The following is a 26,683-nucleotide window of genomic DNA, read 5'->3' as shown; positions in this document are numbered from 1 at the left end:
CCTGACAAACCACAATACCTGTGATTGAAAGGCCAAGTAAACACACGAAACATTGAAACATATTCCTGGGTCTCACTTCAGATACCCATTGGCAACACCCATCTGGTCCTATGTACCCTCTGCCCAAGAAACACAAATTCCTTTCTTATGGCATTGGCCCCAGGCATCTTTTGTCCGATTGAAATCCACTGTCCAAACCAACTCTGATCCTCAGGACATCACGAGATGTCAGATATGAACTTTTACAAACTAGTATTCAAGGAACTGAATCCACCTGTTTGCATTCTATACTGAATGTGTTAACCCAGCTGTGTCTCTCCCACTTTTCTTTGGGTCTTAAAATTAATTTTAACTGTGATCAGAGTAGCTTCAATTGGTCTGTGAGCCACACATGATCTATGGGAATGATTACCATTGTATCTGAGAATTTCCCACTGAAACCTTATCTACCAAGGGCCATAGGCACTGGCAAACAAGAGATAAGCTCATCTTATACTCAACTCACAGGCCTTTCTTAATGCATCACTGCCCACCTCTCACAACCCCTTTGTTCCAATTGTCTTCTGGCCCAGGACTGCGAAATTCCGCAAGGCTTCAGGTCAGTGCCCACTCACCTCAAGGCCTAACATTTATTCCATCCTGGGCATGACCTATCTTAAAGGGCCTCTCCAGCACTCAGAAATCAACCATGAGTAATACTAAAGATTTCAAAGATCTTAAGACCAAGTCAGATTATTTCACTACTCTCAAGCCAAAATACATTAAAATCACTATTTTTGTAGGTCAAAAGCAATTTCATAAACTTGAACCTACTATACCAACTTTAGGCCTTGGCCACTGTTAATAGCACCTTCACTTATGTAACTTGCAAGCCCATACAGTTAGACCTTCAGTTTACAACGGAGCACAGGCACATTAGTAAAATCACACTAACAAAATGTCAACTGGATTCAGCAACTATGCTCGAACTTAATTATACATCCCTAACGTATAGAGTACTGAGTCATACCGAGTCTCACATATTGGAAGGAAGCGCAATGTAGATTTAAATCAGCAGGGGCTTTATAAGTTAAATGCAAGCTGAGACCTGAAGGATGAGTTAAGAACTAAGGAAAAGAGCAGGAGGAAAAGAATTAGCTAGAATTCTGGGAATTCATTCTAGGATGCAGAATGCATTCTAAAGGTAAGGTTGGTGAGACAGTGGTGATCATGAAAACCCCTTCAAGGTCAGGTTAAGGATATTATTCCTAATACAACGGGAAGCTACAAGCTAGGACAGGACAGCTCAGCCACACCACTGTTTTATACTAGTTGTCCCGACATTTGTGCTGTTTCATTAATGTTCTATTCTCTCGCTCAGCAGTCCAACAAAGTTGGCCTTGTCTTCACGTCAAAAAACTGTCTGGCAGTAACATCAGAATTGGGAAAGCAAGACAAAAAATTTCAGAGCATTGAAAAATCAATGCTCACCCAGCTGAGTGCGGGTTAAAAAATTTCTAATAGGGATCTATTTATCATTGTCTTTAGCCTACAAATATGAGTTTATACCTGGCATTCTTTACATTCTACTCAATCCACTGCATTTGCACATAGCCCTACAAACTTTCTTCCATATTTGTTATCACCTCACACAGAGCAAGTTGCTGCACTTAGCTGACCATGTGAAATGGCATGCACAGCATATAAGCTAGGTGCCAAGCAACAGTTAAGATCACCTTTCCAAAAATCTGAAAAATATGTATGCATAGCTTCATCACAAACTAACACAATATTGTAAATCAACTATACTTTGATAAAAAATTTTTAAGGAAAAAAGTCACCTTTCTAAAATAGAATTCATTCAACTCTTATCATCCTTCATGTTCTCACCAGTACTCCAAAACCTATCATACAGGATTGACAACCACTCCCCAAAGACAACAGAGCCACTAAAAGAAATTAAGTTATGCTCTTTCACTTTAACATTTTAAATATCCATATACGTAACATGAGTTGTGCAATGTTAACCCACTATATTCTTCACATCGTCTGCCTGTGCTGTCTGCCTTGAAGGAATCCTGGAATTCTGCTTGTTCTTTATCCTCTTAAGCAGTATCAGAACCCAGTTCAAAAGTTAGTGTTCCAAAACTGCCACTTAACATGTAAATCTGACTTCAAGTTGTCCCATTCGCAAACCTATATAAATCATCGATACAAGCCTATTAAAAATACCTTAGCACACCAGACTTTTTTTTAAACCAGAACATTTATTGCGTGACTAAAATCACGGCAATCCTTAAGATGAACTGGATGCTGCAACAGCTGCCCTCTTGGGTTTAGGTGTTGTTCCTTCACGGAATCCATGCCTACACCGTGTTAAAAACAAAAACAAGAACGGTTACTCCAGCAATGTCTACATATATAAGGATGAATAAAAAATCATCTGCACTCTGGCTGTAGGATTTATAGAAGTTTTGACATAACCAGAGTGCGGATAACTTCTGACTCACCCTCATACATTTTAATTTTGTTAAAACAGATTTCTATGAGCTTATCTCAGTTAAATGCTGAAATCAATATTACATTCATATGTTCAGACATTTATTTTTACAACATCATTGATAAGCTGCAGTATTTTATTTACTTCCTTCTGCTTCAAGACAACCATTTCATGGATACAGTTAACTTTGGGGGTAAAAAAAAGCAACGTATTTGGTTGTACTGATTACTGGGCCAGTATTTCCCCACTACTTAAGATTCCTACAATGTTTGTGAAAATGAGTTCTTAAATTATGAGCCAGAGATCCTACTTTTCTTCAGCCAAGGAAAAACAATGCGCTTAACGGTAGACATTTTCTCAATTGCTTAACATCTTAACTCATTTAATATTAACACCTACTTGAAATGTACTATTATCCCTCTTTTGAGGGACAGACAGTTGGCTTCAATTCATGCTCTTAACTCTTACAGTGAACTAGCAGACCACTGAACCCTAAGCCCCCACTACTACTGAGTAACTGTGTTAAGTGCAAAGAAAGGTCACTTCAGCACATGAACACAAGCACATCCAAGGGTGTTGTTTACAAACCCCCAAACTGTTTTTGTAAAATTTGAAAATCTGGAATTGAGTGGCAGAGGTCAGAAATTCTGCTCAATATCCTACTACACTGCACAGGAAAACCCCCTCCTCCCCAACAAAGAAATCACCTCAGGTGAGACCTTACATGGGCTAACCCCTCAAAAGCTGCCACTAAAATGCAATTTCTATTCCAGATGGGGGCTGAAAATAAAACTCTAAGGTCTTTAAATAATAAGACTGTAAAATTTCTTCCTATACAAATGCAATAGCCACTGACAGTTTTACAGCTGCCTTTCCCAAAGCCTTCAAACTGAAAGCCTCATGTATCACACTGTTATCTTGACAAATCTTGGTAGGAAAGTGAAATGCAGACGTGCTAACGTCATCACGCTTTCTGGAGTCTAGCTCCAACTACACCCCAGCATATATAGCTCATACTACTGTTTACTGAAAGATTCCTAAGATCCTGAAGAACTGATCTGAAGGTTATGGTGGCATTAGAAAAAAGTTCCTTGCCACACCTCATCCCACCAACCAGGGTACAGGTGAGAGGACTGTTACCCAAGCTCACAGAACCAACTACAACTGAAACATAAAAACTGTACCTGAATCTGCGGTATACAATTTTTAGGTGCCTCATTCGACCAGTCCCGGTGGTATTTCGCCTCTTGGCTTTAGCACTCCAGTTATCTAAAACACAAATTCAGGTTACGGTTCTATACGGGTTTCCCCACACACCTTGTAGGCACTGTCAGTCAATGTACTTAAAAAATGCCTGCTTCGGGTTTTAACCCACTTCATCATATACAGATGCACAAGTCTGCTAGGGACCAAATAATGTTCAAAGTCACGCCCCACTTAGGTACAAAACAAACAAGAGAGACTATTCTCAACCTCTCGAGATACATTTAACACAGTCTAATAAACATGGACTTACACTTTCTCTTTCGCTTGGCCGGGTAGCCACATTTGCCACAGGTCGACTTCTGGAGGTGGTAGGCCTTAGAGCCACAGCGGCGGCACAACGTGTGCGTCTTATTCCGACGCTTTCCAAACGATGACGTTCCCTTCGTCTGCAAATTGAATGGAGAGATAACTATTAAATCTAGCAATTTCTAAATACCCCTACATTTTCGGCTAAAGAAACTACTGTTAAGATTTAATAACCATCACAAAGGCTGAAACTGTTAGAGTCTGACCTTTCTTAAACGCTGAATCAAAGACCACTATCGCAATTTCACTTTATCTAAAGCCCCCTCCAAGAGTTGCTGTGTTTTGAAACCTGCTACGTTACTAAAAAAGAAAAAAAAAGGCATAAGGCAAAAGACGAGATAACGCGCGTTCTCCTACCCAACCCTACTCCAAAACCTAAGAGCTCCTGCCCAGGGACCCCTGCCAACGATTCCTTTGTTTACAGAGTCAAATACTCCCAAACCATGCTTCTTCCATCAGGTCCATTAGACGGCAGGGCTACGCGGGCTCCTCAAAGGTCAGACAGCAGCAAGGGGCCTAGAGCAGCGGCAGCTCCACGACTGCAGGCTCAGCACCCCCAGATAGTTAGGAGCCATTCTTCTGCCTCTCGGGGACCACCGCATGTCCCTGTCCTGCCCACCGGCTCCCCTTATCGAAAACCTTGCCGGACCCCCACGGATACCAAAGAGCGCGGTGCACGGAGCGAGGATGGAAGCAGATTCCGAGAACCCTTGCAAACAACTCACCATCTCGCTTCTGCCGCCGAGACCAAAGAGGCCGGAAGAGCAGGCACTTCCGCTATATCGCCTTCAGAAGCTTCCGCCCATGGGAGTACTTCCGGCGGGGCGCGGTGCACCGCTCTCAAGCGTCCGTCGCTGCAGTGTGGGTGGGGTCAAGAGGAGGATCCGGAGCGAGGTGGGGCCAATAGAGGGTTCAGAGGGGCTAGGCTTACTGCTTTTTTGGGGACCGGAGTGGGCGTATCCCCGCCGGACCCGCCTTGCCTTGCGGAACTCGGCTTCTCCCCCTGCTGTTGTTTCCCTCCGGTCTTCGAGCGTTTTCAGTCAGAGCTGTGATCGCGTTGCGGATTCCGGTCTTCTAGGGAATGGGGACACTGTGGTTTGATGCTGCTTCCTCGGGGATAATCTCGCCGACTCTACGCTCCTGGCGTCTGTGTAGGGTTCAGGGTGGGACTGGGGTCCATTCCCAGATTCCTCCTCACTCCAGCCGAAGCTTTTGGCTGACAGGTCGCTAGGACGGAGCTGGGCTCAGAATGTGAAGAGAAAGGCAAATAATGTTTTTTCTAACTGTAGTAATTTAAAGGCAAATAATTTGATCCTCAGGCTTATTAGGCCAAGGAGTCAGACGTGGAACCTGTTAAGTATTCTCTCCTAAACTCTAATGTGAGGAAATCTGGTTCAGCAGCTTTGCCTAGGGGTTGGACATCTGTACTTAAAAAACACTGTATAACGTTACTGTTGGTGGTTCCCAGATCTTCTTGATAAACACTAATCCACTTGTAACCTTCTTGCCTAGGAAAGGCCCCACCCTCGCAAAAGGATAAGCTATCCAAACATTTGAGAGGTAGTAGGGAAGAATGATCTTGAATGTGCCTGCTTTCTAAAGGAAACAGAATTCGTGACCTATCACTTGTAAAATACTGGCAGCGGTAATTAACTACTAACAGAACGAGATTACCTCTAGGAATCAGAGGTTTAATTTTGACAGGTTACCATTTGATTAGTGCCTAATCAGTATTAGGCTCTTCTAGAAACTGGGAATAGAAACTTTAACAGGAGAGAGTCCCTGTCCTCATGGGAGTGGTAGGTGGGGAGTGGGGGGTTCCGGGGGAGGTGCAACCAGGGGAGAGAGAGAGAGAAGGCCAGCAGTTGAGTGTTTGGACCAAACTGCAATTCAGGGGAGACAACTGGATTAGGTGCTGTTTTAGTTCCCCGTTGCCATTCAGACAATTTACCACAAGCTTAATGACAAGAGAAAACATTTAATCAGCTAGTGTAGTTTCAGTTATGTGAGATGAATACACTCGAGAGCTATGCGGTACAATATTGTGTCTGCAGTTGACAATACTGCATTGTACACTTAAGAACAGTTGCAAGCCACCAAATAGTCTTTAAGCTATAACCAATCAAGTAATATCCTTTCTTTGCTTCTGCACTTTATATAAAGTCTTTCCCCTGCTCATATAACGCTACTAACCACTTCCGGTTTGGTGGTGCCCTTTTTGGATCAATTTTTGCTTAAATAACAAATTTTGACTGTGCCTGTTTTTCTTTTTTAATAACCCCTTGTGAGTACTCTGGCCTCACCCAGATAATTCTCTTATATCAAGGTTAGCTGATTAGCAACCTTAATTGTCCTTTGCCTTGTAACCTAATATATTCACAGGTTGTGGAAATGAGGACATAGTCATCTTTGGGGGAGATCACTAGTCTGTTTAGCACAGGTGTTATGACAAATGAGATCACTGTAGACTGTTGTTGAACCCTTGTGAGTGTGCCCCAGCCACACTGAGGCCAAACTGAAACATTGGAGTTTAGAGCAGAGAAAGGTTTATTGCAAGGACCAACGAAGGAGGACAGCTCAGCTCATACTCAAAAGCCCTGAACTCTCCAATGGTTTTCACAGAAGAGCGTTTTTGGTTTTGAGTGGTTTTTTTTTTTTTTAATTATGTATTTATTTTTTGACCATGCCGTGAGGCTTGCAGGATCTTATTTTCCTGACCAGTGATTGAACCTGGCCCTCAGCAGTGAAAGCTCAGACACCTAACCACTGGACAATCTTCCCTCTGGGAAGAGTTTTTAAAGGCAAAATAAGGGCTGCAGGGCGTGTGACCTTTCTCTGATTGGTTGGTGGTGAGGTAAAAGGGTAGTGTTCCAGGAATCTTGTGCTCAGCCATCCTCCACCTGGATGGGGGCCTTAGTTCTTATAGCAGAACTCAAATATTTGTATCATATTATTTTATATATATATATAAATTGTGGAGCAACTAGGACTCTGCTCTATCGCTGCACTATTGTTTCTTGACTGCCTTTCTTTTGTTTCTGCATTCCCTCACTTCCCTAATTAGTAACTGTTTGAATCTGCCCTTTGGAACACAGTGGCGAAGGTTTAGGAGGCTGAAAACTTTTTCCTACAAACAAGAAAAGGGGGATATGGAAAGGCTTTTGTACTCAGGAGGGCCCCACAGGGTCCAGCTCGTTTTAAGAAATGGTAGGCCAGGTAGCAACCACTGAGGAGCCCAATTGTGTGACAGGCACTATGTAAGAGTCTCTTTTACCCCAGACATTCCCCAAGTTGTAAACATAAGAGTGAAATAGTTTTCCTCCTCTTCCTTTTTGGTGTGCTTGAAATCACACCATTCTGGCCCTGGTCAGGTAGGCCCTTGGCTCTGTGGAAGCCTATGAAGCCAGCTTAGAATCTCCAGATTTCTATCCAAATGCCAGGTTTAGGTCAGGAGTAGATTGACTTCTGAAACAGATGGTCTCTGCTGTAAACTAGGCATTCGCCCTATGGCATTTTGCCTTTTGGCAGAGAGTGATAGAGACTTCATAAATCTTACATCTGTTGTTCTGGTACAGTTAAGGTCTCTTGATTTGACCTGCCTTTTTTTCCTACAATAGATGAAATTAAATTAGTGCTGACTTTTCTCTTTAAAAAAATCACATAACAAACTCCTAGCTGCAAACAAAATTTTTACACCTATTTCACTGTATTTGATTTGAGGGATGTATTTTCAAATCTGCATCTCCTGGCCACCCTTTCCCCAGCTCAATTCTGATACCGTGTAACTCAGATTGGGACTTGAACCCATGGTCTTTTAGCTGAGACCACACACTCGTTCTTGGGACTTAGACCCACAGTCTTTTCTTGATGTCTCATCACAGAATTCAGTGAGAGACAAAGTGATAGGTAAGAAGTGAACCTGTTGCCGAGTCCAAGCTCGCCGCACGACAGGCCAATAAATTGGGAGATGAGGTGTTGAGGCAAGGAATATGACTTTATTAGGAAAGCCAGCAGACCAAGAAGATGGCGGACTAGGGTCCCCAAAAAGCGACCTCATCGGGGTCTAGATGCCAGTCTTCTTCACAGAACAGAGGGGGAGAGAAGATGAGGAAGCAAAGGAAAAAGGCCATTTATCTTGAAAAATATCTCCCCACATTGGGGAGGGGATTTGTTAACGCCTTCCTTTCTGCAGCCATTCACAGGTGGACAGGGTCAGATTGTCTCTCTGTGATCTGAACAAAGGCACTTTAGCTTAACATTCAGGTGCAGGGCCGGGGTTCCCTGAGGCAGGCTGTTATGTGTGATTATAATAACAAAAGCAACAAAAAGCAAAGGTGGAAGCCAAAGAAACAGATCCAACATGGAGTCAAAATTGGCTCTTCACTGTTACAGACTTATTTAGAGAGAGACACTCCACCTAAGGAGAGTGGGCCATCTCAGAAAGCACCAGGGTATGGTGTTGTCAGTTTTTATAGGGGTGGGTAATTTCATGGGCTAATAACTGGGAGGAGTATTCTAGCTATTTTGGGGAAGGGATGGGGATTTCCAGGAATTGGGCCGCCACCCGCTTTTTTGACCTTTATGTTTGGCCTCAGAACTTTCATGGCGCTTGTGGGTGTCATTTATCTTGCTGATGTGTTACAGTGAGCATATACTGAGGCTCAAGGTCTCGTGGAAGCAGACTTGTCCACCATCTTGGACCTATTTGGTTCTAATCAGTTTATGTCGTGTCCTTGGGCTATGTCATGCTTGTAAAGGTTTTGTCCTCTGCCCGTCCCTCTTGTTTCACTTCCATTTGCATTCTAAGCATGTGCAATGCAAATTTCCTGTTACCAAGGAACTGGTAATTTAAACTTCCTTCCCTAAATTTAAATTTTACTGTGAAATATGCAACTTCAAATAAACACTTTTCTCCCCATCAGCTTTGAGATCTCCTAGAGCGGGTTATTGTGGGAGAGGAGGGTATTTAGGGAGAGTAGTGGGGAGGAGATGGAGTTTGAGAAGCTCGTTATTAGAATAACTTACCAAGTTGAATTAAAAAAAAAAAGATGGGCAAAAGTACTAACATTGCCAATCAAATTGTTACATTAGGTGGGATACATCTCTTGAAACATATACCTTTGTGATACATTTTAAAACTCTTAATTTTTAATGTCATGTAAGGATTTTTTATTCTTTTTCAATTTTAGGGACACCAGAATTTAATGAATCGTTATCCTTGGTTCCTAATATATACTCAGCATTGGTCCATGCATGGCCTGCTTTCACTTACGTGTTTAACTATTTACCTTTAATAATATAATAAACACTTATAACCTCATCCCCAGATGATATCCTATGTCTAACTCCATGATTTCCCTGTCCCCCAATCCCATCCCATCCCCAATCTCCCCAACCAAGGTAGCCATCCGCCTGAATTTGATTTCCTTACTTCTCATTTTATATAATTATTTTTTTATTTATTGGCTGTGCTGGGTCTTTGTTGCTGCACACAGGCTTTCTCTAGTTGCTGAGAGCAGGGGCTACTCTTCATTGTGATGCGCAGGCTCCTCATTGTAGTAGCTTCTCTTGTTGTGGAGCATGGACCCTAGGCACATGGGCTTCAATAGTTGCGGCACATGGGCTCAGTAGTTGTGGCTCACAGGCTCTAGAGCTCAGGCTCAGTAGTTGTGGTGCACAGGCTTAGTTGCTCCGTGGCATGTGGAATCTTCCCTGGGTAGGGCCCGAACCCGTGTCCCTTGAATTGGCAGGCGGATTCTTTACCACTGCGCCACCTAGGAAGTCTGCCTCATTTTATATAATTATATTGATTCCATGTGTATTTCTAAAATGTGTGTATGTGTCTGTATTTACATTATTTTGAGCTGTTTAAAAAGGGTGTCATGCTGCATATAATATTTGGGGGCTTAAATTTTCCCCTTAATATTGTTATGATTTATTTATCTCTACTGTGGGTCACTGAAATTCATTCTTTTTCAATGCTGCATATTACATTATATGAAATACTACAATTTACTCAACCAGTATCCTGTTGATAGTTATTTAGATTGTTTTCAGGTTCTTGTGAATTATAACTGAAAATAAAAACCAACTAGAGTTTTTAAAAAAAAATTAAAGTCTGCTGATAAAGACAAAAATGTAAACTATTAAAATAAATAGAAATGTTTAAAGTAGGAAGTATGAAGACCACTGTAGGGACTTCCTAGGTGGTGCAGTGGTTAAGAATCTGCCTGCCAATGCAGGGGACGCAGGTTCGATCCCTGCTCCGGAAAGATCCTACATGCTGTGGAGCAACTAAGCCAGTGCGCCACAACTGTTAAGCCTGCGCTCTAGAGCCTGTGAGCCACAACTGTTGAGCCCATGTGCCACAACTACCCAGGCACGTAGAGCCCATGCTCTGCAACAAGAGAAGCCACCGCAATGAGAAGCTTGCGCACCACAATGAAGAGTAACCCCCCTCCACTGGCTGCAACTAGAGAAAGCTGTGTGCAGCAATGAAGACCCAACACAGCCAATAAATAAATAAGTAAATAAACAAATTAAAAAAGAAAGTATGAAGACCACTGTAATCATATCACTAGAGATACCAGTGTTATGATTGGGGCTTCTCTTTCCTGGCTGTCTTCTTTTAAATATAGTGTGTATGTATATACACATATTGTGTATATACACTATAGACATATTAACTTTTTAAACAAAAATGGGATCTATAACTTGCCATTTTCCTTACTAATATAGCATGGATATCACTACTTGTTAACGTGTGGATTTACTTCATCCTTTTTTTTTTCTTTTTTTTTTTTAGTGGTATATGGGATAAGAGCAGAATGGTTTTGTAGATTTTGCACTTTATTTTTATTTATTTATTTTTTAAGTCTTTATTGAACTTGTTACAATATTGCTTCTTTTTCATGTTTTGGTTTTTTGGCCACGAGGCATGTGGGATCTTAGCTCCCCGACCAGGGACTGAACCCACACCCCCTGCATTGGAAGGGGAAGTCTTAACCACTGGACCGCCAGGGAAGTCCCTACTTCATCCTTTTTAACATCATTTTGGTACTCCACTGGAACTGAGCAGAGCTCTGCGCCCCACCCTCACCCCATCCCAAGCACAAAGGCCCCTCCATGTCTCCTGGCTCTTGTTTATAGAAAAGCTGAAATCTTCCAGGCCTCCCTAGGTCACAAAAGAGCAATCTCAAGCAATTAATGATTAGGATAATAGAGTCACAGACAGTATCTGATGCACATTCCTGAGGGTTTTTTTTTTTAATTTAATTTATTTATTTTTTATTTTTGGGGGGGTACACCAAGTTCAATCATCTGTTTTTATACACAAATCTCCGTATTCCCTCCCTCCCTCAACCCCCCCCACCCTCCCTCGAGTCCCCCTCATCCTCCCCCTCCCAGTCCTAGGTTTTGTTTTTAATAAATTATTTATTTATTTATTGGCTGCGTTGGGTCTTTGTTGCTGTGTGTGGGCTTTCCTCTAGTTGCCATGAGCGGGGGCTACTCTTCGTTGTGGTGCATGAGCTTCTCACTGTGGTGGCTTCTCTTATTGCAGAACTCAGGCTCTAGGTGCGTGGGCTTCAATAGTTGTGGCACGTGGGCTCAGTAGTTGTGACTCTCAGGCTCTAGAGTACAGGCTCAGTAGTTGTGGCGCAGGGGTTTAGTTACTCTGTGGCATGTGGGATCTTCCTGGACCAGGGATCGAACCCATGTCCCCTGCATTGGTAGCCAGATTCTTAACCACTGTGCCACCAAGGAAGTTGCCCTGAGTTTTTTTTTACAGAGACTGCCACCAGAGGGGAAAAGCTAACTGCATGATGACTAGACCATAGCCATGACATAAGCTGCTCCATCTTGAGCAGTACTGAATCTATGGCTAGTACAATTCCAAGAACTGGCCTTAAGAGAATGGAATTAACACTATTGCTCATAATAATCTATATCTTGGTGGGTATCAAAATAATTGTAGCTTGTTCTGCCTGCATATGTAAGTGGGCAACCAAAATTGTCAGCAAAGAGATGCTGCAGACCCATGCTGACATCTTCCACTCTAAGAGTGTGGCGCCCTGTGTCAGCATGAAGAAGTTACAGGAGACAGACCGTCGCCCCTAATCCCGTAGAAATGGGATGAGGTTGTGACAAGTGGGGATTTGTAAGCAGCTCTTGGCAGGAAAGAACTCTCTGCAGAAGGCCCCTTTTGCCTTGTCACTAACCTTAAACCAGGCACCCCCATGTTCTACTCATCTCCAGCCCTAGCATGCCTTTCAAATCTTGATCACACAATACCTTGCCTAATCTACTGGTTCTTTCTGTAGATCAAAGAAGTTGAAATGAAAAATAAGTAATTGACAGATGACCAGATCTCTTCCCTAGCTTCCCCTTCAGTCATCTCTTGAACAAACTGTATGAACAAGATAGCTCTAAAGAAAAATCACAAGAAGTGACAATACTGCACACGTCTGCACACAGTGGGGAATGGCGATAACTCTGACCCCCATCTCAATGATTAACTGAGATTATTTCCCTTTTTCCTTATAAAAGCTTTCATGGCTGAGCAGAATCCTCAGAGGTGGTTTTTGGGGGACACCGAGTCCACCATCTCCCCAGATTGCTGGCATTCTGATTAAAAGCAACTTTCCTTTCTGCCAACATTCATCTCTCTCTCAAGTATTGATTTTTGAGCGGCGAGCAGCTGGACCTGATTAGGTAACACCACTGTTGATGTATCAACAATTGTTCCATAAATTCCCAATTTGTGGAAATTTGAATTATTTTCAATTTTCTGCTATTATAAAAATGTTGTAATGCAGATTCTTGCACATACATCTTTGGGCATTTGTCTGATTATTTCCTTAAGATAATTTCCTAAAAGTGGAATTGCTGCATTGAATGATATGAGTTTTGATTTTTATCTATCACATTTATTTATTGCTGCATATTGACAGATTTCTCTCCAAAAGGGTTAATCGATTCACATTCTTATTATTGTAGATAGAGCTCAGAGCAGAGAATACCTAGTCCAGTCTGAATTTCAAGAGAGGCTTCTTAGAGGATTTGACTCAGAGGCGTTCTCAGGGGTTGTCACATGAAACTGAGCCAAGTCATCAAAAAAACAGATGAATAATCTACAGGGAGCCAGGGTCTGTGGGGGCTCAGGGCTGGATTCCCCCACTGCTTTGGCTTGGTTCTATCTGCCCTCTCCAACACTAAGTGTCATTGACATGGTTAATCTTTGCCAAATAGAATTACTCTTTGCCTTTAAAAAAAAAAGCACAGAAAAGCAAAACTGAAACAGACTTGTGTTTTTTCACTGGAACAATTTCATAGTCCATTTCCGGGTTTTCAGGAAACACGAACAATGGCTACCATGAGTGTTCCCTCAGAAATCATAGAAAAAGAACGAAAAAAGTTACTCGAAATCCTCCAACAAGATCCTGATTGTATCTTAGATACATTAACCTCTCGGAGGCTAATTTCTGAGGAAGAGTATGAAATTCTGGAAAATATTACAGATCCCCTGAAGAAAAGTCGGAAGCTGTTAATTTTGGTACAGAAAAAGGGAGAAGAGAGCTGTCAGCTTTTTCTCAACTGTTTATTTAATACATTTTCAGAGTCAGCTACCATTTGGGACTTCAATCATGGTAAGTTACATTTCTACAGCTTTTTTGGCATGAGAGGGAGGAGGCAGATTTCCTGAAAAAAAGAAAATTATTACCTTTAATTTTCTTTTGTCATTCTCCTGGAGATAATTTTCACTGAAATATGATAAAAGGGAAAAGTGTCCAAGATTTAAAAAGCAGGGAATGATGTATCTTATTGTTTTAGGGGATTTATAATTTTTTGTTCAAACTCAATCCCCAGAGCCTGCAGTTGTTTTAGTGCTAGTATAAACTTCTTATTATTCTGGCAGTGACATCCCGAAATACTCACAGTTGGAAAGAGACTACTGTTAGTGACACATGGGGATTTCTTTATCAAGTAGGTGAATTCATGGGTATTAACAACCTCAAGACCAAAAGCTGCATCTTTCACTTAGTATGGACATTTTTTTAAAGAACTTTTATTGAGCTATAATTGACATACAATAAACTGCATATATTTGAAATATACAACTTGATATTTTTTTCTTATTAGTAATGTGTATATGGCAATCCCAATCTCCCAATTCACCCCCCCACCCCCACCACCCCCCGCTTTGCCCACTTGGTGTCCATATGTTTGTTCTTTACATCTGTGTCTCTATTTCTGCCTTGCAAGCTGGTTGATCTGTACCATTTTTCTAGATTCGCATATATGCATTACCATACGATATTTGTTTTCTCTTTCTGACTTACTTCACTCTGTATGACAGTCTCTAGGTCCATCCACATCTCTGCAAGTGTCCCAATTTTGTTCCTTTTTATGGCTGAGTAATATTCCATGGTATATGTGTACCACATCTTCTTTATCCATTCATCTGACATTTAGATTGCTTCCATGACCTGGCTATTGTAAATAGTGCTGCGATGAACATTGGGGTGCATGTGTCTTTTTCAATTATGGTATTCTCTGGGTATATGCCCAGTAGTGGGATTGCTGGGTTAGTTGTATTTTTAATTTTTCAAGGAACGTCCATACTGTTCTCCATAGTGGCTGTATTAATTTACATTCCCACCAACAGTGCAAGAGGGTTCCCTTTTCTCCACACCCTCTCCAGCTTTTACTGTTTGTAGATTTTCTGATGATGCCCATTCTAACCAGTGTGAGCTGATACCTCATTGTAGTATAGCCATTTTGAAAATATAGGAAAAATAATTTTTAACACACATACGTGGTGGATTAGCACCTTGATTTTCTATGTGAGAAGAATGACAGCAGAACCCTAGTTTTCTGGAGCAAATCAAATGCTAAGTTTCAATGTTCAAAGATAATTAGTGGCAAATGAGAGAGCACTTCTTCCAGAATGAATTGTTTAGCAGTCCTGTAAATTACCACCAGAGACAGGTGTAGCTCCTTTTCTAAAAAATAGTGAAGATTATTTTAAGAGATGTTAAAGAAGCAGAAGCTCAAATAAAAAGATTAATGTTAGTGGTCTCTAATGTAGCAACCATTTCCAGGACTTATTCCAAATTAGAGCTATTCGCTTCTTGGTTAGAAATTATTAGATCAGATTTCATTAGCAATGGCCCTAGGATGTCTGAGCTGGTTTTGGGTCACAGTAAATCCACAAGAAAACACAGGATTCAAGTTTCCTACTTCACTCATTTACCCTTTGAGTTTGCTGTGAAAGAATCAAACTTTCGAGCAAGACAGTGTTGTGATCTGATATTTTTCAGTGGGAGAAAGAAAGTTCTGACAGTTGACTTGTTGCCATTTATGTAGGAGGTGGTAGGTATTCCTATTATCCAGTGAAATAAAGGAGATGGTTCTTTGAGGTCATGGAAAGTCAAGTTAGTATAGCATCTGTTAATTTCAAAAAAAAACCGAAATAAAAATCCCCCAAACTTTCTTATTCTTTCCAGAATTTTTAAAACATGAGTATATAGAGTCACCTCAACCTATGGGGATAAGCAAGGAAGATCTTTTTTTTCCTGGAGAGAAACAGCCTGAGAATCCTGAGATCACCATGTCCTTCAAAGAGAAAGAACACTTGGATTTGGAAACCTCTGAGTCTTTCACGGACAAGAAAACTAGTTATCAGGAAACGGCTTGGTTCTCAAAGGAAAATGAGAAGGAATACAACGCACCAACATTCACATCACCACGATCGGTTGACAATGTGGAGTATGAATTTCCAGCAACTATTGAGTATTTACAGGACAGACAGAGATATGAGGAGCCAGATGATTCTCTGTACTTAGAAAAAGAGGAATATCTAGAATCTGTTGGGTACTCTGAAGATGCAGACCCCACTGTGGAAGAGGAGGCTTATGATGACCCTGAGTGCATCACCTATGACGGAGAGGAGGACTCTGTGTATTCTGAAGACGGCGAAGAGGACTCTGTATATTCTGAAACCATGGCGTTCTCTCATGAAGAACAGAATTATGAGGATTCAGAAACTGGCATGTCCTTGGAGGAGGAAGAGGAGAAAAGCATGGAAGGTATGGGAATGATGTGTGTATAGTTACTTAGGCAACAATTATTTTTAGGTTGCCATGACATAATGGGGAGAGGGGCTGAGGAAGAGCACCAGATGGCAGCAGAAAAGCAGCTACTCAAATTCCTTGGACCTCTCTAACTTGGAATTTCCTTAGAGATGGGTGTTGACAGGGAGTAAAACCCAGGACCTAGAAACAGTGGACGGTATAAGCTAAAGTAAATATTGACTATCAACTCGTAGGTTTCTGCAGTCACCTCCATCATACACATAGCCACTAATTTTAGCTGTTACCTTCTGTTCCTCAGATTAAAGCTTTTTAATCATTTTAGCACCTTCATGACCAATGGAATATGGGGGTTATGGACCTAATTATTGAAGTGGAAACAGCAGAGGAGTTTGTGGTAAATGGATAAGATCCCCAAATAATGTTTGGCTGGATTGAGTCCAAATATTGCCATTTTGATGAAGAAAATTGTACCAGTATCTTGAATTTGAATATTTCTGTTTTTATTTTTAAGGATGTATTTTATTATTTATTTTATTTTTGGCTGCCTTGTGTCTTCATTGCTGTGTGCGGGCTTTCTCTAGTTGTGGAGAGTGGGGGCTTCTCTTCGTTGTGGTGCGTGGCTTCTCATTGCAGTGGCTTCTCTTGTTGGTGGAGCACAGGCTCTAGGCATACGGGCTTCAGTAGTTGTGGCACTCGGGCTTGGCTGCTCCGCCACATGTGGAATCTTCCTGGGCTAGGGACTGAACCAGTGCCCCCTGCACTGGCAGGAGGATTCTTAACCACTGCGCCACCAGGGAAGTCCCTGAATATTTCTTAATGAAAACTCAAAATATGACAAATGCTTAATTTGGAGAGATACTGTCTGGGAAAATAAACATCACTAAGTTCTGAGTATAGAAGGGAAAGGTAGGGACTTCCTTTGTGGTCCAATGGTTAAGAATCTGCCTTCCAATACAGGAGATATGGGTTCATCCCTGGTGAAGGAACTAGGATCCCACATGCCATGGGGCAACTAAGGCCACACGCTCTAGGGCCTGTGTGCCACAACTAGAGAGAAGCCTGCGCATCACAATGAAGATCCTGTGTGCGCCAACAAAGACTCAACGCAGCCAAAGTAATTAATTAATTAATTAAAAAATAGTTGGCCATTCCTGACCATATTCAATAGATAATCCTGTGGAATAAAAGTCATATTAAAAAAAAAAAGGGGGAAGGTAACTACCAACTCACATTCAGTCCAAATCCTGGAAATTCATAATCCAGTTATGCATCAGAAAAGAGTCATTTCCTCCTTAGCACACCTTGACATAGTTACTAGGGCTGCTGTAACGAAGTAGTACCACAAACTCAGTAGCTTAAACAATAAATGATAGAAATGTATTGTCTCACAGTTTAGAGGCTGGAAGTCTGAAATCAAGATGTCTATACGGTTGGTTCCTTTTGAAGGCTGTGCAGAAGAATCTATTCCTAGCTTCTAGTAGTTTGCTGGAAATCTTTGGTGTTCTTTGGCTTTAGAAGCAGCCCCTCCTCTCCTCACCCCCTACCCCACCCCCACAATCTGCCTTCATCTTCACATGGCTGTCTTCCTGGGCTCGTGTCTCTTTGTTCAAATCCCACCCCCCTTTTTTTAAAAAATAAATTTATTTATTTATTTATTGGCTGTTGGGTCTTCGTTGCTGCACACGGGGTTTCTCTAGTTGTGGTGAGTGGGGACTACTCTTCATTGTGGTGTGTGGGCTCCTCATTGCCATGGCTTCCTTTGTTGTGGAGCACGGGCTCTAGGTGTGTGGGCTTCAGTAGTTGTGGCACACGGGCTCAATAGTTGTGGCTCACAGGGCTCTAAAGCACAGGCTCAGTAGTTGTGGTGCAGGGGTTTAGTTGCTCTGTGGCATGTGGGATCTTCCTGGAGCGGGGAGCAAGCCTGTGTCACCTGCATTGGCAGGCAGATTCTTAACCACTGCGCCACCTAGAAAGCCCTTAATTTCCCCTTTTTATAAGGATACCAGTCATATTGGGTTAGGGCTCACCATAATGACCTCATCTTAACTAATTACATCTACAATGACCCCATTTCCAAATACCATTACATTCTGAGGTACTGGGGCTTAGGATTTCAACATATGAATTTGAGGGGTACATAATTCAACCCATAACACAACTCTTGCCCCATCCCCATACCTTCCCAATACATAGCTGCTTGTAGACCTCATTCTTAATTTTTAAAATACATTACAGTTGTTGCATAGGGTTGAATTAATTATTCATTGCATACTATCATCATTATTCTGCAAAAAGCCCCTTTTGTTTATCTATTTCATTTTTTTCTCTACTTCCCATTCACCTTCCTTCATAGGTAATATTCTAATATTATGTGTTTCTTGCATGATATTGTTTTGTTTTCCATGATTTTCCTGTATCATTTATTTATCACAATAATAATATTGCAACATAGCATCTCAAAATTAGGGTCACTTAAAATAATAAGAGTGTATAATTGTTCATGTGTCTATAGTTGGCTGGGCAGTTCTGATTTTCTCTGGGTTTTCTACTTGTATCTGTGGTCAGCTGGCTATAGGCTCATCTCTGATCTTCCAGCAAGCTAGTCTGGGCTTGTTCTCAGACTACTTGAGGCCTATTCTTATGGTGAGGGCAGAGGATTCAATGAGAGAGAGAGAGAGAGTAATGAAGGCATTTTGAGGCTTAGACTCAGAACTATAGTGCCATCTGTATGGTAGGTTTCCTAGGGCTGCCACAATAAAGTACTACAAAAGGGTGGCTTAGGACAATGGAAAATATATTGTTTCGCAGATATGGAGACCAGAAGACTGAAACCAAGGTGTTGGCAGGGTCATACTTTCTCTGAAGACATTAGGGAAGAAGCTGTCCAGTCCTCTCTCATAGCTTCTGGTAGCCTCAAGTGTTCTTTGGCTAGAAAACCATCTTCTCTTTTGTGTCTTCAGATCATTTCCCTTGGTGCATGTCTCTGTCTTCAAATCTCCTCTTTTAATAAGGACACTGATCGATTGGATTAGGGCCCATCCTAATGACCTCATTTTAACTTGATGACCTTTGTAAAGACCTTATTTACAAGTAAGGCCACGTTCTGAAGTACTGGGAGAGCCAACTTATCTTTTTGTGGGGGATACAATTCAACCCATAATGCCATGACTTCTGCCACATTCTGTTGGCAAAAACAAGTCACAAAGCTAATTTGGATTTAAGGGCTGGGGAAAAATAGACTCCACCTCTTGCAAAGTAATATTGCAAAAGATATGGATACCAGAAAGCCATAAATTGGGGCTATTTTTGCAATCAATCTAACACCTTTAGGAAAACAGATCAAGAAAAGTCTCAGTAATAATGCACTTAGGACCTGCAATACAATTCTAACGGGTACCAACCCATTCTAGTTGACTGGAGGCATGTGGCTATCCTCTGTCTCTTTCCTCTGTAACACTTATCTATGCAGCTGGGAGCTGGAAAACAAAAACCCAAATGCATCTGTTTCAAAGGAGAAGGATCTTCATGCTTTTTGTCATGTTAAATTTCATATCCCCCTCTGTACCGCCCTCCCCCCCCCCCCCAATCACTGTATCTCAAATCAAAGTCTCAGGAAGACTTAAGGCATTGCCTGTGTGATCTGCAGTGTATAAAGTCAACTTCTATATAGACTATACCAACCAGTTCCCTCTGTTCTAGCTTATACTAGTTGGCCTTTCAGTGGTAGGAACCCGTATAAATACTATTTCCTCTGCCTTTTTTTTCTTTCTGAAGATCCAAATTTTAATTTGATATTATTTCCTGTTAGCCTGAAGAATTTTGTGTATTATTTTTTTATTAAAATATGTCTTTATTTTGCCTTCATTCCAGAGGAATATTTTTGCTGTAGTGAATTTTATTTTTTTAAATTTATTTTTAAAAATTAATTATTTTTATTCATTTATTTTTATTTTTTTAAGCTCTTTATTAGAATATAATTGTTTTACACTGTTGTGCCAGTGAATCAGCTGTATTTACACATATATCCCTATATCCCCTCCCTCCCGTGACTCCTTGTCACCTTCCCTATCCCAGCTCTCTAAGTCATCACCCATCATTGAGTTGATCTCCCCCTGTTATTGAGCAGCTTCCCAGTAGCTATCTATTTTACATTTGGTAGTGTATATATGTCTATGCTACTCTCTCACTTTGTCCCAGCTTCCCGGTCACTGCGCCCCCCCCAGCCCCCCCCACCCATGTCCTCAGGTCCATTCTCTACATCTGCATCTTTATTCTTGCCCTGACACGGGGTTCATCAGTACCATTTTTTTAGATTCCATATATATGAGTTAGTGTACGGTATTTGTTTTTCTCTTTCTGGCTTACTTCGCTCTGTATGACAGACTCTAGATTCATCCACCTCACTACAAATAACTCAATTTCATTCCTTTTTATGGTGAGTAATATTCCATTGTATATATGTGTCATATCTTCTTTATCCATTCATCTGTTGATGGGCATTTAGGTTGCTTCCATGCCCTGGCTATTGTAAATAGTGCTGTAATGAATATTGTGGTACATGTGTCTTTTTGAATTATGATTTTCTCTGGGTATATGCCCAGTAGTGGGATTGCTGGGTCACACGGTAGTTCTATTTTTAGTTTTTTAAGGAACCTCCATACTGTTTTCCATAGTGGCTGTACTAGTTTACATTCCCACCAACAGTGCAGGAGGGTTCCCGTTTCTCTGCACCCTCTCCAGCATTTATTGTTTCTAGATTTTTTGATGATGGCCATTCTGACCAATGTGAGGTGATACCTCATTGTGGCTTTGACTTGCACTTCTCTGATGATTAGTGATATTGAGCATCTTTTCATGTGTTTGTTAGCTATCTGCGTGTCTTCTTTGGAGAACTATCTATTTAGGTCTTCCACCCATTTGTGGATTGGGTTATTTGCTTTTTTGGTATTAAGCTGCACGAGCTGCTTGTATATTTTGGAGATTAATCCTTTGTCAGTTACTTCATTGGCAAATATTTTCTTCCATTCTGAGGGTTGTCTTCTTGTCTTGTTTATGGTTTCTTTTGCTGTGGTGTGCCTGGAGGGGGGCTACTCTTCATTGTGGTGCACGGGCTTCTCATTGAGGTGGCTTCTCTTGTTGCGGAGCATGGGCTCTAGGCACACAGGCTTCAGTAGTTGTGGCTCATGGGCTCAATAGTTGTGGCTCACAGGCTCTAGAGCACAGGCTCAATAGTTGTGGTGCATGGGCTTAGTTGCTCCACGGCATGTGGGATCTTCCTGGAGTAGGGATCGAACCCTTGTACCCTGCATTGGCAGGTAGATTCTTAACCACTGCACCACCTAGGAAGTTCCTGTAGTAAGTTTTAGATTGACGATTTTTTGCATTCACCATTGTATGAATATTATTGCTTCCATTGTTTCTGATCCTAAGTCTTGTCATTTTATCATTGTTCCCCCTTAAATGCTGTGTTATTTGTCTTCTGGTTGATTTCAAGATTTTTTTCTTAGAATTTTTTCTGTGGTTAACTCTCAGATGTCTAGGTGTGATTTTCTTTTTTCTCATCTTCTGTAGAGTTTGTAAATCTATAAATTTGGGATTATTTTTTCCAAATTTGGAAAATTTTAAGCCATTATTTATCCACATATTTTTCTGTCCCACTTGCTCCCTCCTCTCTTTTCAAGACTCCAAGTACATGTATGTTAGAGTTTCTGATATTTTTCCTGAGGTCCCTGAGGCTCTATTCATTTTCTTAAAAATATTTTTTTCTCTTTATTCTTTAGATTGCATCATTTCTATCTTTAAGTACAGTGAATTTTTCTTCTGTCATTTCCAGTCTTCTTTTAAGTGCATCTACTGATTTTTGAAAAAATTCAGATATTGTGATTTTTAAGTATAGAATTTCAGTTTTTAAATGCTTTCTTTTTTTTTCCTGAGAATTGCTACTTAGTCATTCATTATGGGTTTATTTTATTGTACATTCTTGAAAAATAGTTAAGATAGCTGCTTTAAAATTCTTGTATGCTAAGTCTAACATCTGGGTCATCTTGGAGTGGGTCTCCACTGATCAAGTGATCATTCCTGTTTCTTTCTGTGCCTCTTAACTTTGGATTTCATCCTGTGCATTGTGTGTGATTGGCTATAGAGACTCTGGATTGTGAAACTTCTCCAAAGAACCTTGGTTTTTTAGTTGGTCTAGTTCCCAATTAACCTGACTGGGCTCAAATTCAAAACTCAGTCTCCTTCCAGTGGGTGGCAGCTAAAATCTCCAATCATTTTACTTGGCCTTGCCTGGGCTATTTTCATGAATTTTTAATTTACAAGAAATGGTATTGAGTTCTAGAAATTATTGCTTCTTGCTTTTTTTTGTCTATCTCTGTGCTTGTTAAATATATCATTGTATTGCTCCACAGTAGACTGTTATTACCTTGTCAACATTTGGCATCTGGCTTGGGCTGTGTGAGCCAGTTTCTGTGCTGAAGAAGCAGAGGATGGTTGTCCTAAGGAAAAGCAGGGGATAGGCAAGAGCAGAAATTAAATGTTTTCTGCAACCTACCTCCTCACTACCTCCTCTGGGAATCCTTACCTATCGTATATACCAGTTCAAGCACCTTTCAGACCATCCAAGGATTTCCTAGAGTTACTTTTGTTAATTCTTGAAATCATACTTTCTCTCATTCCTATTGTTTTTTTTAGACTATTTTTATAGGAGACCCAAGAAGCTTATGATAACTTGCTATCCATAAGGAGCAGAAAATGCTCTCTGATTTCCTTTCTCTACTAACCACTGTCTCTGTAGTCTCAAGAAGTAGCTAGACGATAAATTAGAAAATGACAACAGGAGAAATTAGGTACAACATGTAAATTCTGATAAAACCTTAATGATAACAAAATTCTCCATTTCTCCAAACTTTAGCACAATTAACATTTAAGAAATGAATCAGTATCAACCTAGAGAATTCCCCATACATGTGCTTAATGAAGCATTAACAGTGTTTTTCATTGCTGCATACAAATATTAGCCAAAAAATTGGAAAACCTAAATGATCATCAGTAGACAATGGTTAAATAAATAATGGTTCTTCCAAACCATGAAGTACAATGGATTAGCTAAAATGAACTAAGTAGGTCTTTATATATCCTTACTTGGAAGAATTTGCAAGGAATACCACTGAGTAAAAAGAAGTTGAAGAATCATTTGGTATAATATCATTTATAAAATAAAATAGCATCCATTAAACCAAATTGTGTATTTCTACATATGCAAACATACTTATGTACTTGCATAGAAAAAGGATGCGAAGGACATATACTATATGTCAATATAGTATACCATACTATATTGACATATCTCTTAGAAGGAAAGTAGAATTGGCAGAGTGATGAAAAAGACCTTTCACTTTACTTGTATTTTTTCATTTTTTTTTTCTCAGTGAAAATGTCAATTATTTAATTTTAAAAGTCAGTGAAGGAAGCTTAGATGATGAACATGACATTCACTGGCTATCTTCTTTCCTACAGAAAGGAAAAAAGTGTTTAAAGATGTCCTGTCCTGTTTGAACCTGGATACAAGCAGAAAGCTTCTGCCAGATTTCGTTAAACAATTCTCCTTAGACCGAGGATGTAGGTGGGTGCCTGAGACTCCATGTGACTTAGCCTGGAACTTCCTGATGAAAGTTCAAGCACTGGATGTGACAGCCAGAGAGTCAATCCTCAGACACAAGGTTCTGGGTGAAGACAGCAAAGGGGAATTGCTGACTGGAGTAGAGAATTTGGAAATTAGAGAAACAGAAACCATTAATCCCCTTGATGTCCTTTGTGCCTCTATACTGTGTTCAGAGAGCTGTTTGCAACGCGAAGTCATGTCAAACATGTATCAGTGCCAGTTTGCCCTTCCCCTGCTACTGCCAGATGCAGAAAACAACAAAAGCATTTTAATGCTGGCGGCTATGAAGGACATTGTGAAGGAGCAGTCAACACAGTCTTCAGGAGGGCCTACAGGGGATACAGAAAAGTTTCTCACTCTCATGAAGATGCCTGTCATCTCTTTTGTGCGTCTAGGACACTGTAGCTTCTCTAAGTCCAGAATCCTCAACACACTGCTCAACCCTGCCCACCTGGAATCGCACAAAATCTTTCTCCATCAGGATTTGCCTGTTCTGGTGCTTCCTCGGCAGATCTCGGATGGCCTGGTTGAGATAACTTGGTGTTTTCCTGATAGTGACGGTCTAAAGGAAGACTCCAGTTTTTTCCAGAAGCCTGTTGCTCTGGCCAACCTTCGTGGGGATCTAGAAAGTTTTTGGACACAGTTTGGTTTCTTGATGGAGGTTTCCTCAGCTGTGTTTTTCTTCACTGACTGCCTAGGTGAGAAGGAATGGAACTTGCTAATGTTTTTAGGAGAAGCTGCTATTGAAAGATGCTACTTTGTCCTCAGTCCCCAAGCCAGGGAGAGTGAAGAGGCTCAGATTTTCCAGAGGATCCTGAAGTTGAAGCCGTCACAGCTACTGTTTTGGGAGGAGGAGGAAGCTGGGGAGAGGGGAAGGAACATGGAGGGTCTTCAAGCTGCCCTCAGAGAAGTGATGTCCTCTTCACTCAGATGTGTGTCTGTGGAGGACATGGCCCCCCTGGCCAGGGAGTTGGGAATACAGGTAGACCAAGACTTTGAGAACATTCAGGGGATTCAAGTTTCCCCTCGTGAAAACGTGGCTGGAACAGCTGACGATGAGGGACCACAAAGACACTGTCAGCCAAAAGACTCATCTGAAAGCCCTGCTGAGATATCTGTAAGAGAGCCTGAGGCTAGATGTGAGATCAGCCAAAATCTTCAGAATTTCCATCTCACCCCAGTATTCATGCCTCTTCCGAAAAACAGCTGTCCGTTACCAAGCAGAATTCAAGGTAATTTTAACCATGTTTCTTTGACAGCCCCCTGGGTTATGGGCTCTCACTTTTGGTTACAGCAGAGGTCTAAGAGGTTCCATCCTTCACCCTTTCAGAATATGAGGGCCCCTAGTCCAGGTAAAAGTTTTGGGATTCAATACTTCCAACCCCAGAGATTTTATTCAGGTGAAAGATTTACAAAATTTTCAAGAACTGCTCGGGGACATCATGTGCATAGAACTTTTGGGAGACCACCAAGGCCCATTTCTCAGCGTGTGCAGGCCTGGCCTGAGAGATCACAGACAATGGGAACCCTTGAAAAGTCTGGAGAAGTGGACTCTCAGGGAGGTCACCTCCATTCCCTGGGTTCACAGCCAGCAGGAGCAGTTGGGAAGTCACAGCCTAGTCAGGTCTGTGCCAGGGAAACACGGCCAACTGACGCAACTGGAAAATTCATGAGAACAAAATCCCATATTGAAAATCCTCAGCATCCAGCCTTGCAAGCAGCAGGAGCCTTACAAAAACCCTTAAGGACTGCCTCTCAGCAGGGAGCTAAGCTGAAGACACAAGGTGGGCCTTCAAATCCATCTTTCCAAATGGGATTCCATCCCACGTCCAACAGCAAATTTTTACCCAGCTCTCAGCTCAAATCCAAACAGCCCAATGCATCCCAGGCCAAGCAGTCCCAGCACAAACCCTCCCATCCTGTGTTCTCTCAACCCAAACCCACTCAAACAAAACCCACCCAGCACCAGCCCACTGAAGCTGAATGTTCTACATTCAAACACACTCAGCCCAAGCCATACAAGTCCCAGTCCTCCCAATCTAAGCCTTCACAGCCCCAGCCCTCCCAAGCTAGATCCTCTCCATCCAAAGCCACTCAGCACAAGCCATGCCAGCCCCAGTCCTCCCAATCTAAGCCTTCTCAGCCTAGACCCACTCAACCCAAGTCATTTCAGACTGGTCCTTCTCAGGCTAAGGCATATTACCCAAGAGCAGGGCCCAAGAGGGCAGCAAAGCATTAAAATGCTTACTCTAGAGACCCGTGAAATGTATATAGAGCAACCTGAAGGAGAGTGGCAGTGATGGTGAAAGAGTCCTATCATTAGCATGACACAGAAAACAAGATACGCACAGCCTAACTGGATATCATAAAAATACAAGAATTGTTTCCCTGAAGAAAGGAAAAGTATGAAAAGAGTAAAGAATAGAATCAAGCAGCAAATAAATGAATTGAATACAACCTTGAGTATTAGGTAATATATAACCTGAATTGAGGGAACATAAGACAGTTTCACTTGGAGAAGAGTGGAGATGAACATTTAATTGAAAAGTGATAATAAAATAGGGCACAAATAGCCTCAGTGTTGCAAGAAAAATGGCTTTAGGTGTTGGCTGCCCTAGAGGTGTTTCGGTCAGAAATATTTTTTTTGACATCAGCCGCTAAGCAGATAACCCTGTTTGTTTGGAATGTGTACATCAATTTGCTTGTGATAATAGCCCCAAATTGCTTGGATGATAAAACTCGTTTGACCCTTACATGTAGAAATAACGAACTAACAGCCAATAAAATTAATTATTTTGCATTAACTTTGGAAATGATCTGTGTATGTTTCATATTTTAAATGTTTGTAGTGGTTAAGATAATTTGGCTAATTAA

At 41.3% G+C, this 26,683-nt stretch overlaps 2 protein-coding genes and 1 non-coding gene across 4 annotated transcripts; 1 reads left to right on the top strand and 2 right to left on the bottom strand.

Moving 5' to 3' along the window:
- Positions 1-2,226: 2,226 nt before the first annotated feature.
- RPL37 (ribosomal protein L37) lies at positions 2,227-4,900 on the bottom strand. The gene is made up of 4 exons (XM_057708509.1): positions 4,777-4,900; positions 3,996-4,131; positions 3,664-3,748; positions 2,227-2,345 (listed from the first exon to the last, which is right to left on the bottom strand). Exons 1-4 carry the CDS (start codon positions 4,777-4,779, stop codon positions 2,276-2,278), a joined length of 294 nt encoding a protein of 97 aa, XP_057564492.1. The 5' UTR covers positions 4,780-4,900; the 3' UTR covers positions 2,227-2,275.
- Positions 2,528-2,607, bottom strand: LOC130837620 (small nucleolar RNA SNORD72). The gene has a single exon (XR_009049383.1). It is a non-coding gene; the product is annotated as a small nucleolar RNA SNORD72 (small nucleolar RNA).
- An 8,513-nt stretch (positions 4,901-13,413) lies between the features above and the next one.
- On the top strand, positions 13,414-26,600 carry CARD6 (caspase recruitment domain family member 6). Of its 2 annotated transcripts, XM_057708062.1 has the most exons (3): positions 13,414-13,698; positions 15,559-16,140; positions 23,665-26,600. In XM_057708062.1, the coding sequence occupies exons 1-3, from the start codon at positions 13,416-13,418 to the stop codon at positions 26,046-26,048; spliced, it is 3,249 nt and encodes a 1,082-aa protein (XP_057564045.1). In that variant the 5' UTR covers positions 13,414-13,415; the 3' UTR covers positions 26,049-26,600. The 2 variants fall into 2 exon arrangements, with proteins under 2 accessions (XP_057564045.1, XP_057564046.1); XM_057708063.1 differs by lacking the exon at positions 15,559-16,140.
- The last annotated feature ends 83 nt before the right edge of the window (positions 26,601-26,683 follow it).

The sequence above is a fragment of the Hippopotamus amphibius genome, chromosome 15 (genome assembly GCF_030028045.1).
Source record: "Hippopotamus amphibius kiboko isolate mHipAmp2 chromosome 15, mHipAmp2.hap2, whole genome shotgun sequence".
Taxonomy (NCBI): Eukaryota; Metazoa; Chordata; class Mammalia; order Artiodactyla; family Hippopotamidae; genus Hippopotamus; species Hippopotamus amphibius.
The sequence above is the reverse complement of the archived record's forward strand: the minus strand, read 5'-3'. Positions and strand labels throughout refer to the sequence as shown.